Source organism: Pelobates fuscus, chromosome 2, assembly GCF_036172605.1.
Source record: "Pelobates fuscus isolate aPelFus1 chromosome 2, aPelFus1.pri, whole genome shotgun sequence".
Taxonomy (NCBI): Eukaryota; Metazoa; Chordata; class Amphibia; order Anura; family Pelobatidae; genus Pelobates; species Pelobates fuscus.
This window is the reverse complement of record NC_086318.1, coordinates 380,154,080-380,173,368: the sequence shown is the minus strand read 5'-3', so window position 1 is coordinate 380,173,368 and position 19,289 is coordinate 380,154,080. Positions and strand designations below refer to the sequence as shown.

Genomic DNA, 19,289 nt, shown 5'->3' with positions numbered 1-19,289 from the left:
TGGAGAAAGGTAAGTGCTTTAGACACACACACACACACTCTCATGAACAGACGCACACATTTACTGACAGACACAAACTCAGTGACAGACGCACACAAACATACTCAGTAACAGACACACTCTAAAACTAACACAATCACTCACACTAACACAATCACTCACACTAACACAATCACTCACACTAACACAATAACTCACACTAACACAATCACTCACACTAACACAATCACTCACACTAACACAATCACTCACACTAACACAATCACTCACACTAACACAATCACTCACACTAACACAATCACTCACACTAACACAATCACTCACACTAACACAATCACTCACACTAACACAATCACTCACACTAACACAATCACTCACACTAACACACTCACTCACACTAACACACTCACTCACACTAACACACACACTCACTAACACACTCACTAACACACTCACTAACACACTCACTAACACACTCACTAACACACTCACTAACACACTCACTCACACAATCACTCACTAACACAATCACTCACTAACACAATCACTCACTAACACAATCACTCACTAACACAATCACTCACTAACACAATCACTCACTAACACAATCACTCACTAACACAATCACTCACTAACACAATCACTCACTAACACAATCACTCACTAACACAATCACTCACTAACACAATCACTCACACTCACACACTCACACACTCACACTCACACACTAACACACTCAACTTAACACACTCACACTAACACTCACACACTCACACACACACTAACACACTCACACTCACACACTCACACTCACACACTCACACTCACACACTCACACTAACACACTCACACTAACACACTCACACACTCACACTAACACTCACACACTCACACACTCACACACTCACACTAACACACTAACACACTAACACACTCACACTCACACTCACACACTCACACTCACACTCACACACTCACACACTAACACACTAACACACTAACACACTCACACACTCACACTAACACACTCACACTCACACTAACACACTCACACACTAACACACTCACACACTAACACACTCACACACTCACACACTCACACTGACACACTCACACTGACACACTCACACTGACACACTCACACTGACACACTCACACTGACACACTCACACTGACACACTCACACTCACACTGACACACTCACACTGACACACTCACACTGACACACTCACACTCACACTGACACACTCACACTGACACACTCACACTGACACACTCACACTGACACACTCACACTGACACACTCACACTCACACTAACACACTCACACTAACACACTCACACTGACACACTCACACTGACACACTCACACTGACACACTCACACTGACACACTCACACTGACACACTCACACTGACACACTCACACTGACACACTCACACTGACACACTCACACTCACACACTCACACTCACACTAACACACTCACACTGACACACTCACACTGACACACTCACACTGACACACTCACACTGACACACTCACACTGACACACTCACACTGACACACTCACACTGACACACTCACACTGACACACTCACACTCACACACTCACACTAACACACTCACACTAACACACTCACACTAACACACTCACACTAACACACTCACACTAACACACTCCCACTAACACATTCCCACTAACACACTCCCACTAACACACTCCCACTAACACACTCCCACTAACACACTACCACTAACACACTACCACTAACACACTCACACTAACACACTCACACTAACACACTCACACTAACACACTCTCTCACTAACACACTAACACAAACTAACACTAACACACTCACTAACACACTCACTAACACTAACACACTCACATTAACACACTCACTAACACACACACTCACTAACACACTCACTAACACTCACTAACACACTCACTAACACTAACACACTCACTAACACTAACACACTCACTAACACTAACACACTCTCTCACTAACACACTCTCTCACTAACACACACACACACTAACACAAACTAACACTCACATTAACACACTCACTAACACACACACACTCACTAACACACACACACTCACTAACACACTCACTAACACACTCACTAACACACTCACTAACACACTCACTAACACACTCACTAACACTAACACACTCACTAACACTAACACACTAACACTAACACACTAACACTAACACACTAACACTAACACACTAACACTAACACACTAACACTAACACACTAACACTAACACACTAACACTAACACACTAACACTAACACACTAACACTAACACACTAACACTAACACACTAACACTAACACACTAACACTCTCACTAACACTCTCACTAACACTCTCACTAACACACTCACTAACACTAACACACTCACATTAACACTAACACACTCTCTCACTAACACACTCTCACTAACACACACACACACTAACACAAACTAACTCACATTAACACACTCACTAACACACTCACTAACACACTCACTAACACACTCACTAACACACTCACTAACACACTCACTAACACACTCACTAACACACTCACTAACACTAACACACTAACACTAACACACTAACACTAACACACTAACACTAACACACTAACACTAACACACTAACACTAACACACTAACACTAACACACTAACACTCTCACTAACACTCTCACTAACACTCTCACTAACACTCTCACTAACACTCTCACTAACACTCTCACTAACACTCTCACTAACACTCTCACTAACACTCTCACTAACACTCTCACTAACACTCTCACTAACACTCTCACTAACACTCTCACTAACACTCTCACTAACACTCTCACTAACACTCTCACTAACACTCTCACTAACACTCTCACTACCACTCTCACTCACTACCACTCTCACTAACACACTCACTCACTACCACTCTCACTAACACACTCACTAACACTAACACACACACACACTCACTAACACACACACACACACTCACTAACACACACACACACTCACTAACACACACACACACTCACTAACACACTCACATTAACACACTCACATTAACACACTCACATTAACACTCTCACTCACTACCACTCTCACTAACACACTCACTAACACTAACACACACACACACTCACTAACACACTCACTAACACACTCACTAACACTAACACACTCACTAACACACTCACTAAACACACACACACGTTTTTTCTGTTTTTTTTTTTTAAATTTAATCCCCCCAGCCTCCTTACCTGTGTGAGAGCTGGGGGGATTCCCTGGGGTCCAGTGGTGTTGCTGGTCACCCGGCTGGCGGGCGCGCGAGGGAGCACTGTCCCCTGGGTGCTCCCTCTTCAGCTCCCTCGCGCGCCGCGTACTGATACCGGAGCCGGAAGATGACGTCATCTTCCGGCTCCGGTTTCAGTGCGGTGCGCGAGGGAGCTGAAGAGGGAGCACCCAGGGGACAGTGCTCCCTCGCGCGCTCGCCAGCCGGGTGACAGCAGGGCCAGCCTCGGGGGGCCCGGAGGTGGCCGGCTCCTGGGCCCCCCAGCAGAAGAGGCTGGCCCTGTGGGTACATACTGGGTCGCAGGGGCGGCCGGGCCCCCTGGTGGGCCGGGCCCGGTCGCAGCCGCGACCCCTGCGACCCTGGTATGTACGCCACTGACTGGGTCTATGGCCCACACCTTTACACATTGGGCGAGGGAAGAGATGAGAATTGATTCCCACCTCTTCCTTGTAAGGAGAAGTCCTGGAAGCCATCTCTATTTTATTTAATTTTATTTACTAAGATAAGGTTGCTCATTTCAGTTGGATTAGATACAATCTCGTACTTTAATTCCTATAAATTCAATTTTTTTAAATTTTATGCAGATTGCAATTTACCCAGAAATGAGTCAGTAAATTCCTTGGACACTATCCAGAGTGAGTTTTAGCAACTATCCAGTTTAATTTTTCATCTATTTTACCAGAATCTAGTAATATGTATTATGTCTAGTTAGAAAAGAAAATCTGTCTCGAGGAATTCTTGCTAGCAGAAAAATCCTTGCAAACACCAAATACGCCAAAGTTTAAAACACATTCCCCTTTTCCACTAAGAACTAACTGTATAAGCCTAACACATATAAAAGCTACTTAACCCCTTAAGGACCAACCTTCTGGAATAAAAGGGAATCATGACATGTCACACATGTCATGTGTCCTTAAGGGGATAACCAAGTGATCTGCAGATAAGGACAAACGAACACTAGGGAAAGCTGGAAGGAAATTAAGGCTGTGTTAATGAGTGCTCATATATCAGGTCCTGGGGTTAACAGAGCGAAAGCTTTTGTAATGTAAATACAATAACCATTACTGTGTGTTTTATTTTCCAATAGTCAAATGTGTTTGTTTTGTGTTTTAACTTAACTGGAGAACGTAAGGGAGATCCAAAGTGTTTGCAGCAGAATAAAAGTGTATTTATCTCAAATTTGCACCTGGCATTGATTGTTGGTTTTATATAAATGGTTGTAGAACTATGCAAATGTACAATTTGATATTGAAATGATGCCGATTGGGTCTAATTAACATCCTTTAATATGATGAAGGGTTCTGAGGTAAGAAAACGTACGCCAGGCTTTTCTTGCAGCTTTTCTCACACCTCAACAGTCAATACTAACATTTCCTGTATGCTTAAGGATTCAGTTTAAAGTTCTAATTCTCACCTACAAAACTGTACGTTATGGCGTTCCAGTCTACATATTCTCATTATAATCAGCAAGTAGATTGCACCACCACTAACCTTTGTCCTCTGTTCACGCCACGACTTGTACCTACCTGCTTACAGGACATGTCTAAGGCTGCCCATAATTATTGAAAGTCCGCCTCACTACCTCCCCTTTAAAATAATAACAAAAAAATCTCTATACTCACCATAAAAGCATTAAGCAATTACTCGCCAGTAGAGGTGTATCCTCCTGCTTTGCCTTAAATGACATCTTCAAACATCTAGACAATTTTGTTTATTTAACTCTAGCTATGCCACACGTCCACTACACCAGTGAGGAGAGTGGGGCTAGCTTTTTGAGTATTTGGCTACCTTTTAGATCTCATTTAACTAGGCTCATAACGAAAAGGTTTTTACTGCTGTTGTCAACATTTCTATTTACTGTTTCGTCCTGTGTCCCACTGCTAATTATTACTCCTAATGGCTCGTGTAACGGTAAAGGATTTTTTTTTTGTTTTTAGAAGGTGCTGAAAAGAGAGTTTCTGTACCTGGTCTGCTCTCCACATATTGACTGAACGACTGCAGTTGGGTCTTTCTGACTGTTGAATCTTTGAACACAACAGGATTCTTGAAGCGATCAGGTGGTTTCTGCTGCCTGTCTGAGCGTGCGTCTTCTGTGCCATTCTACAAACAAAAAAGGAACATGTCTTAGCAGAGTGAAGTAAAATTTCACAGAACAACATCAGGGAGAGGAACAGAAGAACAAACTCAATATGAGGTCCACTTAAAATGTTGTTTTTGATAAGATAACCAGATCTAAAATTACACCTCATGTTTGTCAGAGTGGTAAGTCTTAGGAAAAACCTCTCCCTTCGCACAACAACCCTGTCAAAGTTAAGAAGTTTCTTTGTAACATGAGATGGTAGTAATACACCAACCTTTAAGGTAGAAAATTAGCTGCAAACAATATATTCCAAATAGAATACTGTGCATGGGATCATTCCAAATTTACTAATCAGCTTAATTTAAAGCACCCTAGTTCTGAGGTTCCATGAAACCACATGTCTATAATCAAAGTTTTTTTAATATCACTATAACTTCTGTAGAAGAAGCAGATGGAATATAAGAACTATCTTGAATTTGGAGATTCACACCCACTGCTTTACAGTGCAGAACAACAAGCTAAATGGTTATTGTGTTAACCAAGTATGTGGGATTATATAGTCAAGGCTATATGTTTGCTGTTGTAATATGGACAAAAAAAACAGCTATACTGCAAGATGTAAAAATGGGAAAAACAGGTTGGGGTAAAAATGTGAAATCGGCTAAGGTATGTGTAGTATGTGTACGCAAAAATAAGATATTATTATTACAAAAAAATATAACAAAGAATCATATGTGTAAAATAGTTGCTGTACAACATAATTACCAGGAGTGGAAAAAAAGCACTGCAAATGTGCTTGTTATGGGTAAGGTTTTAAAATACCTCAGAAACAATTACTGTGCAAGTCAAAGCCTTGGCAATAGAGTTACATACAAGTGTTAGACACAGTCACTAACAGTTTAATGAACGATACAACAAGAATGAAGGTATGTGTAGCAGTTAATAAAAGTGACCCAGTAGTTTCTAGTAACTTACATGAGTAGTTTATTTTTTTCTGTGAATAGAATTACCTTAAACTTGGTCTGCCATACAAGGAAGTTGATTGGATAAATAAAATATTCAAAATGAATACCTATCTATCCTCCCTAATACACAAGTATGTCCCGTCTAGGCCCTTACACTCTGCTGATGACTTTCGTGTATCTACTGTCCGTACTCCCACCTCTGATGCTCGCCTTCAAGATTTCTCAAGGGCTGTGCCGTTCCTGTGGAACTCGCTTCCCTCCTCCGTTAGATGCTCACCCAGTCTCCACTCCTTCAAAGAAATTGTTAAAAACCCACTTCTTCCCGAAGGCACAAACCTACTGGGAAACGGTAGCCACACTACTGACGACGGTCCTACACAAGCGCATCCGACCAGACCCCTGGACATTTCTAATAGCCAGACCAATAGACAGTCTTCCTCATAAGGACCAAAAACTGCTCAACAAAATTACCTTAGCAGCCAGGCGAGCAATGGCAAAAATATGGCTACACATCGACATGCCGCAGATAGAGACAGTAATACAATATATTAAAGAAGCGCACCTAATGGACAAGCTAACTGCACAAATCAGAGACACCATTCAAACATTCCTTAAGACGTGGGAACCCTGGGAAGACTACATAAATCAGTGAGGGATCGGACTATACTAACGACGCTCCCCCAGCATACCTCCCCCCACCCTCCCCACGACCCCCTGGCATTTCCTTACTCGTTTCTCACTCTTCCTTCTTACTACTTTATCTATCTTCTTCTCTAAAAACAAAAATCCATGCATGGCTGTGTTTATATCAGAGGCAAGTGAATATTGATACAGACGACAAAGCGGTTAGGCGGAGTCCTAGCGAATGGGCAAGAGTAAAGGGGTTGGGCAACCCAACCTTGTGTACTATGCCCAACCAGACCACTTGCTGGGTTCTTACCAACGTTACAAACCCCACCTTGTTACAAGCTAGACCCATAGAGCCCAGGAATATACCACTATCTTAACCGCCAGAAACGGCCTGGTGAACATTATCATCAACAACCTATGTCACACTTCGTACTCACCCGACCTGATATATGAAGACAAAGACCCCAGCGAAGCTTCTAATCAACACCCTCATCGGTATTCTAAAGTCAGGACTCACTGTACCGATAATTGTATGCATATATTGCCCCCCACCTTTTTTTTCTTCTGTACAAACACCATGCATGGTTGATAAATAAAGAATTTAAAAAAAAAAACATTTCTTCATAAAGCGTATCAATTAAACTGTTAATAGCTCCCGACTGATTCCTCTCTTGCAACTGTCATTAGTCTAATACTATCCTTACCTTTTGTGTCACTATACCCCACTCCCTCTAGCATGTACGCTCATTGAGCAGGGCCCTCAACCCCTCTGTTCCTGTGCGTCAAACTTGTCTGGTTAAAACTACATATTTGTACGTTCACCTACTGTAAAGCACTGCAGAATTTGTTGGCGCTATATAAAAAATAACATAATAAAATGAAAATAGAAAGTCCAGGATTGGCTTAAAAATCACACCCATTTCCTGGTCTGTGCAGACATCAGTACAGAAGGTGATGATACTTGTGATTTACTCTCAACATGGGACATTCTGTGATGCATATCTTTATATCATGCACTGTGGTGTGGATTGCATTTCACGTGATCTGAACCGGTCCAGGGTTCTCTGGGTAAACAACCACCACAAGATTAATAAAGGGCTTTCATAAAAACTCCCAAACCTCCATAGTAGCAAATTAAAGAATCAGAAACAATTGGTCTGTAGGTATTATAAAAGAAACTAGTCAGTCATTGCATCTGCTTTTATTATTTTCTTAGCCATTCAGTTATTTGGGTATTACATTACTGTTTTTTTTGCACATTATAAGTGACTATAGTTAAGTATAACTACTACTTAATAAGTTGCAAACATTTATTTGTCCTTCAAGTGATATTATTGGCTATAGAAATAAAATAGCACATTTAGTATACTCCATTGTCTTCCTATATTTATGATCACCTAAATAACCACTATCTAACAAAGGGAGTTAAAAAATGTGTCACAATAAGAAAAGCCGAGCCATCCACAGAAACGGACGTAATGCTACATTCCTGTTTATTCTATTGGCTTCCATGGAAATGAAGACCACTATTAGAACTTTGTTCAACTTTATTTTAATAAAGACCCCTTTTAAAAAAAAAAATCTCCCCATTGCAAACTCTATTTAATTGATGTACTACAGGACTTTCATATGTATATTGAGGTTGGAATATCTTGATTAAACACAGAATTATTGCAGAATACTTTACCTACTCTTTTAGTTCTATTAAATCTGCACTTCCTATAATTAGATATTTTCCTGGTAGGTCTAATAAAAGGCTATTTGAAAATATTCTGGGTGTAAAGTGATGCTAGTACCTGCTTAGCTCGGGAGCGCCATAAACCATTACTTTTATAGATACTGTTTGTGTCCCACAATCTCCACTGATTTTAGCTGCATTAATATGTGCCGTCCCGTCATGTGTTTTTTTTTTTTACTTTGCTTACGAAGCATAGAATGTTTGTTTTGTTTTACAAGTTACGCTATGAAGTTCCACTTAGTCTCTTGTTAATTTTCAGAGTTCATTTCTAATACTTCCTTATTATCGAGGCCCTTGGACTAATGGGTTGCTTCCTCGCCGCCTTCTCTCAAAGTAAATTTTACATGTGCGTGCCGAATAGCGTTAAACCCTACAAAGGTTACTTTAGCGATCACAATTATAAATAAAAAATAAATCTTTACAAATATAAAAGTGGATAGTAATCCGTTTCATTTACCTACACATTCTGGGACCTCCTAACAGGTTATAAAACTACAAAAGAGAGGAATGAAAAAAAAATTGTAAATATTAACATAAAGTAATGTAAAGCTCTCAGATGGAACAATATTAAAGTATTAAACAGAAACTTCCTCTTGTTTGCTGAACTTTCAATCTCCACGCGGCAGCTCCCTTTCAAAAAGACGGATTTGTATCATGCGTAATGCTGGTCCCTGCTAATCTGTTCCTCTTTCCCTGCAACCTTAAACTGGAGGTTTTTCTATGATTTTAAAGTCCCACAGACTTGTTCAACAAGAACTACTACTTTCTAATGTTATGCCCATTCAGATAAACCCCTAATGCTGTGTGAAGTCTAAAAAGCAGGATTAGAACACAACCCCAGTGAACAGCATTTCATCAGTTATACCTTTCCAAAGCCAGATTTGTAGGTAAGCCCTTTACGGGGACAATTGTTAGATTTTTTTTTTTTTCCCAGGGCCTCCAGTGTTAACAGTGGTAGCAAATTCAAATGGTTCTATCAACGTGAAAAATCCCAGAAGGCTAAATCACAGCAGTGTGTGGAAACTACAGATACCGAGGGCCTGTGTACCAAACAAATATTTCATTTTACACCTAATCTTTTATTATTTTTATTAAGTGTTTTGAAAGTAAATAGGAGAAGGCTAAGATGCATGACTAATAACTAAGCCTGCTGAATGCTGAGACTGGTTATCAAAAGCTACCAAGACTTTGCCCTTCCTCTGCATTGAGACAATCGGTAATGAGGGACTTGTCCTAACCGCCTATTCTGTAGCCGGGAGGAGGCCGGGATGCTGAAATCTCCAGGGAAGGTAACAGTTTATAGCCCTTTCCACAAATGCAGAGTGTCTCGATTATCAATGTGTAAACTGAATTTTATTAGTTTTGTGTGTGTGTGTGTGTGTTTTTAGATGTGTGTAAGCCTATGCCAAAAATTAAATAAAATAAAACATGCTTGAAGATCGTAAATTCATATCATGCACCGTTAGAATTAATCATAATGTACACAATATATTTCTTGCGATAAAAAGTACATTTTATATTTATGCATATTTTTTTTTTCTCCCTGCAAATTCTGCAATGCTGGCAGTTAAAGAAGTGATTTGTACTACGTTATATATATATATATACACACTCACATATACACACACACATACAAAGTACCTGAACAGTAACAAAACGTGCTGACGTTAAAAAAAAAAAAAAAAAAAAAAGGAAACATTAAAAAAAAAAATTAAAGATACAATAAAATTATTGAAATCTATATTAGTATTTATTTTTTACAAACATGTGTGTGTTAACTGGACAATTCAACAAATTAACTATTATTTCTTTTAACACAAGCAATGAGCTAAATATCAGTCTGATCAGCAACTAAATCCTATTTGGAGATTCTTTTAATGTGGAAGGACTTCTGCCACTTTACAAATGTATTCCGCTAAGCCCACTAATTCAGTTAGCCTTTTCAATTCATTGTATTAATCCCCAACTTGCTTCATTTTACATTAAATCAACTGAGAAGAGAAAAATAAAAGCGACACTGGACGTACACACAAACATACCCCTAAAAGATAAATAAAATAGATCAGAACTGATGTCAAAGAATCCTTGGGTGCTGCTCCTATAAACTTTCATCACCCATTTATTGGAACGGACAGGGCAAGGCTGGCAATGAAAGTCATTGTTTTGGGACATCAAAGAGCCTCTGTATCTGCAGGAAGGAAATCCTTTCAGTCAGCAATGGAGTCTCCTAACAACCTGCAGGTGGCTGAAAAGTTATCCACAGCTCAGAGTGTCTCAAAGCCATCAGGATACCAGCGACAGGTTTCCCTTTCCCTGTCTGATGAATAATGCCCTGATAAGCCAGCTCAAAAAAAAAAAAAAAGTATAAAAAAAACCCCCAAAAGAGTAATAAAAAAATAAAAACAAAAAAACATCTCTACTCTCTCTCGACACACACACACACACACACACACACTTTTTATTCTGTTTGTGACAAAGCTGGAATTGAATTATCAGAGAGGACATCTGAGATTATTCAAATGGTGAATGATTAAAAAGCTGCAATAAGGAATAACTTGGTACAAATAAAGTAATAAATAGGTGCAAATAGGAAAAGGGCCAGAAAACAAAACAATAAAACCGTAAACATGCTACTTTTTATACCTAAACTCGGATGTGGCATACTGTGAAGGTATAGTGCTATCACAACAGGACTTGTATTTGTATAGAGATCTGTTATAACAGGATTGTCAGAAAAAGAATGCGGACAGTTATCTGCTGAGAATTGGTGATACATGGCAGCTATTGGTATGGAATGAATGGCTAATAGGACTGATTGCATCACAGATGTCTGGAAGGGGGGGGGGGGGGGGGGGGGAGAGAGAATGGAATATAACCCTAACTGTGGAAAACGAGCACTTTTATTTTCATGGCAAGTTTGAATAAAAATGAAATGCCCATTATATTCTTTCTGGGGGCTTAAAAAGATTTTATTTTTAATCTTACCTGGTATGTGCTGTGCTTCCTCTTTGCCTAACAATGAAGTTACCAGCCATTTACATTTAAGCCTATTAAACATGCCACTTCCATTAGCTTGCTAGTCTAAAGCAGGGACCAGCCTTCTAAGAAAGCTTCCCATGTTAATTCAGTTTGTAGATTTAAATGGTTTTACCAGCATAAAAGATCCCAGATGGTAGATTTACATAGAGGGTAAAAATACGCTCAGGAAAACTTGGGATAACCCAGAAGATAAGTACTTCTAGAGAAGCTGTGTGTGTGGCAGCATGTTGGACGTTAGAAAATGCAGAGTACCAGCCTTCCAGCTTAATCCTTTGAGGCTGCCACGACACTCAAAAGGTTAAACAGTAAAAGAATACGGAGTTACAAGAACATTTCAAAGTGGCTATATGGACACATGAAGAGCAGCTATAGCTAAGGCTGGATGGGAGAACTTACGTTCATAGCGTTATTAAATGCAGGGCATTGCCCCTTTCTGTTTTTCAAGTTCAGAGAGGAGCAGTCAGAGGAATGTAGATCAGGCAGGCAAACTCACCTTGAACTCTTTGTCAGGGCTTTCCGGGGTGGTTTTCTGGGCTGCGTTGGACAAAGAGTTTGCCACCTGTGGTTGAGCCTCCAGAAGTCTCTTCAATTTCATGTCCACAGAACGACTGTTTTGTCCAGCTAGGTATGCAAATTGGAAACAAAACAAAGAGAGGCAGACTTAACGATTACTCAGCAATATGTCAGTTTTCAACCTGTTTGCTGTTTCTCTGCTGTGACTCAAAGAGAAAAAAAAAAACAAACAAAAAAAAAAAACACACACAAAAAAACCCCAACACAACTCCACAAGAGAAAGGTAACACGAGATGCTGAAATTAATTGAGATGTATATCAGACTAGACATGTGCATGCTCACACAGGCTCTCTATGTACTTTTCAGAGAACTTCACACACTAGACTGTTCATGGCTCCTAATCAATGGTGGGTCACACATAAAACTGTGGTGAACTTTTTAACCCCTCTGTTAATTAAAACATTGCATCTCCTGCACATACATGTACTCAGACATTCCAGCATGTACTTCAGAAAAGTTCACCTCTTCCGAGAAATGGATTTTTTGAACAGGTTGTCAAACCACAGTAAACACACGGAAATTGTAAAAATATCTTATTACATTAGGTGCTAAAAGAGTTCTTAAAAGAACATGGACTCTTTATCCTTGGGGGAAAAAAGGCAGACATAGCTCCCCCCACAGTACAAAAATATTAAGATCACCACTATCAACCCTTTCACTAGTAAGTTCTCTTAATGAAATAAAAAAAGAACATGCAAGCAAACACCAAATGCACATTTTAATACCAATATGGGATACACAGCAAACACATATATGTGGGATATAACAGCAATATGGATACCTCAACATTAATTATGTAAATTTACACCGTTTTAATGGCTACAAAACTGTACGAAAAGATTGGGGACAGAAATATTTAGAGACTTTATAGCTTCCCTTATCCTGCAATATTTCAAACAGAACAGCCTTAAATAAAGCAAAATATGGCTTTTTAAGGTATAAAATTAAGATAAGAAATAAATAAGTAAACTACTCTAAGAATTTGTTATAAAACAAATACATTTATATAAATTCCACCAGTTTTGGTTGCGAGAATACAGCAAGAAAGGTTAACCTACAAACATGTCTGTGTACAGTAAGAGATGGGAGATAGTTGTCATTTATTATCTCTCTGCAGAGATGCAGAGAGACCGAATGGGACCCTAGCATAAAAATGTGCTTTGCTGTCTAGCAAAAAACAGTTCCGGAACAAAGTGAAATATTAAATGGGGCTTTATGGATTAAAGTAATTTTAATGTAATACACGTTGCTGAAGTGGATGTGGTTATGAACAAAAATCCTCATCACTAGTAGTGTGCACACCATCCATTCACAGTGGGGTTTAACTAGGCAGAGGCAAAGACTTTACCCAAAATTAAAGCACCGTCATTAATCGAGAACCTTGTTTTCAAGCTGTTACATTAAATCTGGCAAAGTCTTATTATTATTGTATTGTAGTAGACTTCTCTTTCACTACACTGTTGGTATAGAAGGACATTCTAAATATATATCCCCTATAATGTTACTCGTGTTACATAACATTTAGGATTGGGAAATAGGTCAGAGGAGAGTTAGCTGGTCAATACTTTGAGCAGAAATATAAGCTGCACACATGAAATACTGAGTTTACAAAGGGCATCTAAACAAAACTAATCTGTGTGAAAATGTATCTTACTAGTATAGAAGTTGCTCTTTATTATGTTCTGCTTCACTTGCATGAAGTCTGATAGTTTCTTTATCTCCATATTCTGTTTATTTGTTAACGTTTATCCACACACCTAAAAAGTGTATCAGAAGCCTCCATGGTACTGGACTTTAGACCAGAGGTTCTCAACCAAGTACCACATCGGCAGATGAGGATTTAGACATCTGCCTATCCTTTTTCAATGGCGATACTGAAAAAACTAGGTCCATGGTGTGCCTTGAGAATGAGTTAATATGGTTTTAAGTGTTGCAGCATTTTGACTAAAAATTGTACAGATTATATAGATTGATAAACACCACACCAGGCACACTTATCGTTTAGTAACTCGTAATAGACATTTACTGGAGTGGAAACATTTTAAATAGTAATGCAATTACAATCAATCTACAAAACATCTATTCTAGTCTTGAGACTATTTCATATGCTACAACATTTTGGTTGTATCTAGATCTTATGTCACTTAGTTAATAGATTGAGATACTCAAAATGTCTAATGTTTAAACTTCCTCTATTGCACAATCTGTTTAATTTAGATTTTTTTTTTATCTCCAGTCTGCTTAAAGCCTTGTGTGTATGATTAAAACGTAAACAATAATTAACAGTGCAGGAGACACAAACGTATAAAGTAAACACACTGTGCTGTAAGATCTGATCGAAAAGAACACCATTTTTTCATGGATGTAGTGTCAGTCACAGTCGGGGAAGGTGTGACTAGGACTGCATAAATAGAAACAAAAGTGATTTAACTCTTAAATGGAAGAGAATTGAGTAGTGTGACTGCAGGGTCATGATATATACACAACACTGCTTCAATAGGCTAAGGTTGTCTTAGTGTTTACAGAATTCCTTAAAGAATAGGGCAAAAAAATTAATACAAATAAATAAAGCAATCCTTATCCTTAAGAAAACAATGAAAATGGGTAGAAAAAAAAGAAAAAGAAAAGATTTTAAAAAAAGAGATACACATTTGCCACCCACAACGGATTGTACAATCCCGAAATACATCTATCACAGCTCCATCTATTGTGATGGTAAGAAAAAAAAAAAAAATAATATGACAACTAAAAACAGTCAAGAATTAAAATCAACAACTGCTCTATTAAGATTTTAATAAAGTTTTTGCTGCACAGGTGCAACCAAATAGCCTTGGCATTACTGACGAAGAAGGGTTCAAGATGTGACAAGGTCACTAATCCAGTCAAGGATAAATCTCATTCTGAAAAGTTTCACTCCATTTCCTGGAGAACACTTCAAAAGGTCTGTGTATTTCATCAATCAGCAGAGATCAAATTTTCATAAGAACTACAACAAACTGCTTTCTATTCCGATCATTAAAGACCACTACAATTATGTCTGTGCTCAAACCTGTCAATCCAAATGACCACCTCGGAACCACAAATGGTCCAGAGCAGTGGGAGGTATGCAGGTAGAAAAGGTCACTCCTTTTATGCTAAGCTAGCAATGCATTCAGTATAGATACATTTATCCAACAAATTTCACACTCAATGCACAAAACAAATGCTAAGAACTGGATATTCCACTATAACTAATTATACAGTGCTTGTGTCAGAGTAAAGAGGAAAAGCAGCACTCTCAGCCAAATTGACCGTTCCTTGCTAACTTCATACCATGCCGATACAAAAGTGGGACACGGGTGGAGGCACAGGGCGAAACTAGGTTCCCTGTTTATTTTATTTTTTTAATAGCCTCTACCTGTGGTCACGTCTGTGAACTGAAGGGGGACACCAGGTCCCCTTGTTTAGTTTAATGGCACCCACTTGCAAAGCACGGGTGGGAATACTAACCCCCTCCAATTAATTGTTTTATTAGGTGCCCCACTATGGGGAACCTGTGCCTTGTCCCCCTTTATTGGATTACAGACTAGGCAGCAATATCTGCCCATTTGCTGGTCTTTTTTTATAACAGCAAGCAGACGCTGAGTGACATGCTACTACTTATGGCACAGCGGGTAGGAACAGGAAGAAGGCTTTAACTCATATGCCATGGAAAGGGGGGGCATAGAGGAATTAAGGAGCTTCTATTCTGAAACATTACAAGAAGGGAGCCATTGGCTGCTCGTTGTTTAGTAGGTGGCACGGCTCATTGTTTAGTAGGCGGAAGGGTGAGCCGGCAGCTCCCTCCTTGTAATATAAAACAAACTCATGAATTGCACGGACATTATTTCATCCAACCAGCAAATCGTTCGTTTCAATCATTATTTGTATTCATTCATTTGTCTTTCAGACGAATGGCCAAAATGTGTCTGAAAATGTCTGAAAATAAACGCCCAAGTCTAGTTAACATTTTTTCACCAAGATGCATATAAACACGTTTCATTTTTGCACCTGGGGGGTGATGGCAGGGACGTATTTGCCGCAAGGCAAACAAGGCATTTGCCTTGGGCTGCACTTTCCAGGGGCAGCAAAAAACGCCGCCCCCAAATGCCCAGGCAAAAACCTTGTTAGCCTGGCGGCATTCAGCTAACTAAAAATCCAGAGTGAGCATTAATTAGCGAGCTCTCTGCTCAGCTCCCTCACGTGCCGCAGAGTGATGCCATGAACCGGAATATGATGTGATTGTGTGTGTCTGGCGGTCTGTGTGTGTCTGGCGGTCAGTGTGTGTCTGGCGGTCAGTGTGTGTCTGGCGGTCAGTGTGTGTCTGGCGGTCAGTGTGTGTCTGGCGGTCAGTGTGTGTCTGGCGGTCAGTGTGTGTCTGGCGGTCAGTGTGTGTCTGGCGGTCAGTGTGTGTCTGGCGGTCAGTGTGTGTCTGGCGGTCAGTGTGTGTCTGGCGGTCAGTGTGTGTCTGGCGGTCAGTGTGTGTCTGGCGGTCAGTGTGTGTCTGGCTGTCAGTGTGTGTCTGGCTGTCAGTGTGTGTCTGGCTGTCAGTGTGTGTCTGGCTGTCAGTGTGTGTCTGGCTGTCAGTGTGTGTCTGGCTGTCAGTGTGTGTCTGGCTGTCAGTGTGTGTCTGGCTGTCAGTGTGTGTCTGGCTGTCAGTGTGTGTCTGGCTGTCAGTGTGTGTCTGGCTGTCAGTGTGTGTCTGGCTGTCAGTGTGTGTCTGGCTGTCAGTGTGTGTCTGGCTGTCAGTGTGTGTCTGGCTGTCAGTGTGTGTCTGGCTGTCAGTGTGTGTCTGGCTGTCAGTGTGTGTCTGGCTGTCAGTGTGTGTCTGGCTGTCAGTGTGTGTCTGGCTGTCAGTGTGTGTCTGGCTGTCAGTGTGTGTCTGGCTGTCAGTGTGTGTCTGGCTGTCAGTGTGTGTCTGGCTGTCAGTGTGTGTCTGGCTGTCAGTGTGTGTCTGGCTGTCAGTGTGTGTCTGGCTGTCAGTGTGTGTCTGGCTGTCAGTGTGTGTCTGGCTGTCAGTGTGTGTCTGGCTGTCAGTGTGTGTCTGGCTGTCAGTGTGTGTCTGGCTGTCAGTGTGTGTCTGGCTGTCAGTGTGTGTCTGGCTGTCAGTGTGTGTCTGGCTGTCAGTGTGTGTCTGGCTGTCAGTGTGTGTCTGGCTGTCAGTGTGTGTCTGGCTGTCAGTGTGTGTCTGGCTGTCAGTGTGTGTCTGGCTGTCAGTGTGTGTCTGGCTGTCAGTGTGTGTCTGGCTGTCAGTGTGTGTCTGGCTGTCAGTGTGTGTCTGGCTGTCAGTGTGTGTCTGGCTGTCAGTGTGTGTCTGGCTGTCAGTGTGTGTCTGGCTGTCAGTGTGTGTCTGGCTGTCAGTGTGTGTCTGGCTGTCAGTGTGTGTCTGGCTGTCAGTGTGTGTCTGGCTGTCAGTGTGTGTCTGGCTGTCAGTGTGTGTCTGGCTGTCAGTGTGTGTCTGGCTGTCAGTGTGTGTCTGGCTGTCAGTGTGTGTCTGGCTGTCAGTGTGTGTCTGGCTGTCAGTGTGTGTCTGGCTGTCAGCATGTGTGAGTAATTGCGTGTGTCTGGCTGTCAGTGTTTGTGATTGTGTGTGTCTGGCTATCAGTGTGTGTATGTCTGTCAGTGTGTATCTGAGTGATTGTGTGTATGTCTGTCACTGTGTGGCTGTCTGTAAGTGAGTGAGTGTGTGCCTGTCAGTGTGTGTTTATGTCAGTGATTGTATGTCCGTGTATCTGAGTGTTTGTCTGTCAGTCAAAGTGTGTGTTAGTCGTTTAATAGGAAGAGATGTGGCATTGACAAGAAGGGGTGGGGCAAATGTAAATTAGGGGGTGTGCAAGTTCCATCATGCCTAGGGCAGCACAGATACAAATACATCACTGGGTGATGGGGGACATGTTAAACTACTCTCTTTAATAAAATGAATATAAAAATGTTTACTCAAGTCCCCTTTAATCTAATAGGAAGGATCTGTTAAAGATCTCCCAACATGTAGTGTCAAACAACAGTCAGACAGAGCAAAACTGATTTTACAGTGCCATATATGTATAAACATACATTTGTGTTTATATCCACATTCTTATCTGGTACAAAATGGTATGTTGTACAAATAATAATGAAAAACAGAAATAGAACAGCATAAACTAAAAGTATAGAAAGCTAAAGCACTGTATACAAGGGGACGTCTTGCTGGAAAAGTCAATTTAAAAAAGCTGAAACAATTGGTAGTGTTTACCATTTAATTTACTGTATAGTGCCAACAACAACAGACATTGCTTGCAGTATAGAAACACTTTGTCCATCATGATGGATGAGACCCCGTACAAGTCTTTAGTCACACACTATGAATGTGTACCATCAGCAATAATAGTTGGGAAGAATACATTTAAAGGAGGACACAATCACTTTTTACCAGGAAAATACAATATTATGAAAGCATTAATAATAAAGTATTTAAGTATGAACTATAGTCTGTGTGTGATATCTTTTTACTTATGTTTTGTGATCTTTGAGTTAAATAGTTAAGTTAAAGACTTACACTCAAGAAATAAATCTTGGGTATTTTACAAAGTTGGGGTTGGCAATTTGCTGTTGCAGTCTTCACATCCTGCCGAATCTTAAAAAATAAAAAATAAAGAGAAAATATGGGATGGGACCTGACCGCCATACTCATCAGTCGCATCTAGACAGTGAAAAGGCTGTTTTCTGCCCATTTACCGGACATTTACCAAAGGTATTGGGCATTCAAGCTGCGGGTGTAATCCTTCTGTACCTGCAAACTTCTCGAAAGAGACATTACTGAATATTTTTCGTAAACTTTGCTTTGAAGCTTCGGAGGCCTACCTGGGGCCGGTCTGATAAGCAGAATGTGTGACAAGCGGCCGATATCTCTACTCAGTGAAGATCCCTGTTTACCCCCCT

General features: G+C 40.4%; 1 protein-coding gene across 6 annotated transcripts in view; it reads right to left on the bottom strand.

Moving 5' to 3' along the window:
- Nucleotides 1-19,289, bottom strand: part of EHBP1 (EH domain binding protein 1) — a 358,354-nt gene that overhangs the window by 69,566 nt on the left and 269,499 nt on the right. For all 6 annotated transcript variants that reach the window (XM_063443756.1, XM_063443760.1, XM_063443758.1 and 3 more), the window contains 2 exons: nt 12,273-12,400; nt 5,292-5,427 (listed from right to left, as the gene is read on the bottom strand). In XM_063443756.1, the coding sequence (XP_063299826.1) occupies nt 5,292-5,427; nt 12,273-12,400 (264 nt within the window). The remainder of the gene's footprint in view (nt 1-5,291; nt 5,428-12,272; nt 12,401-19,289) is intronic.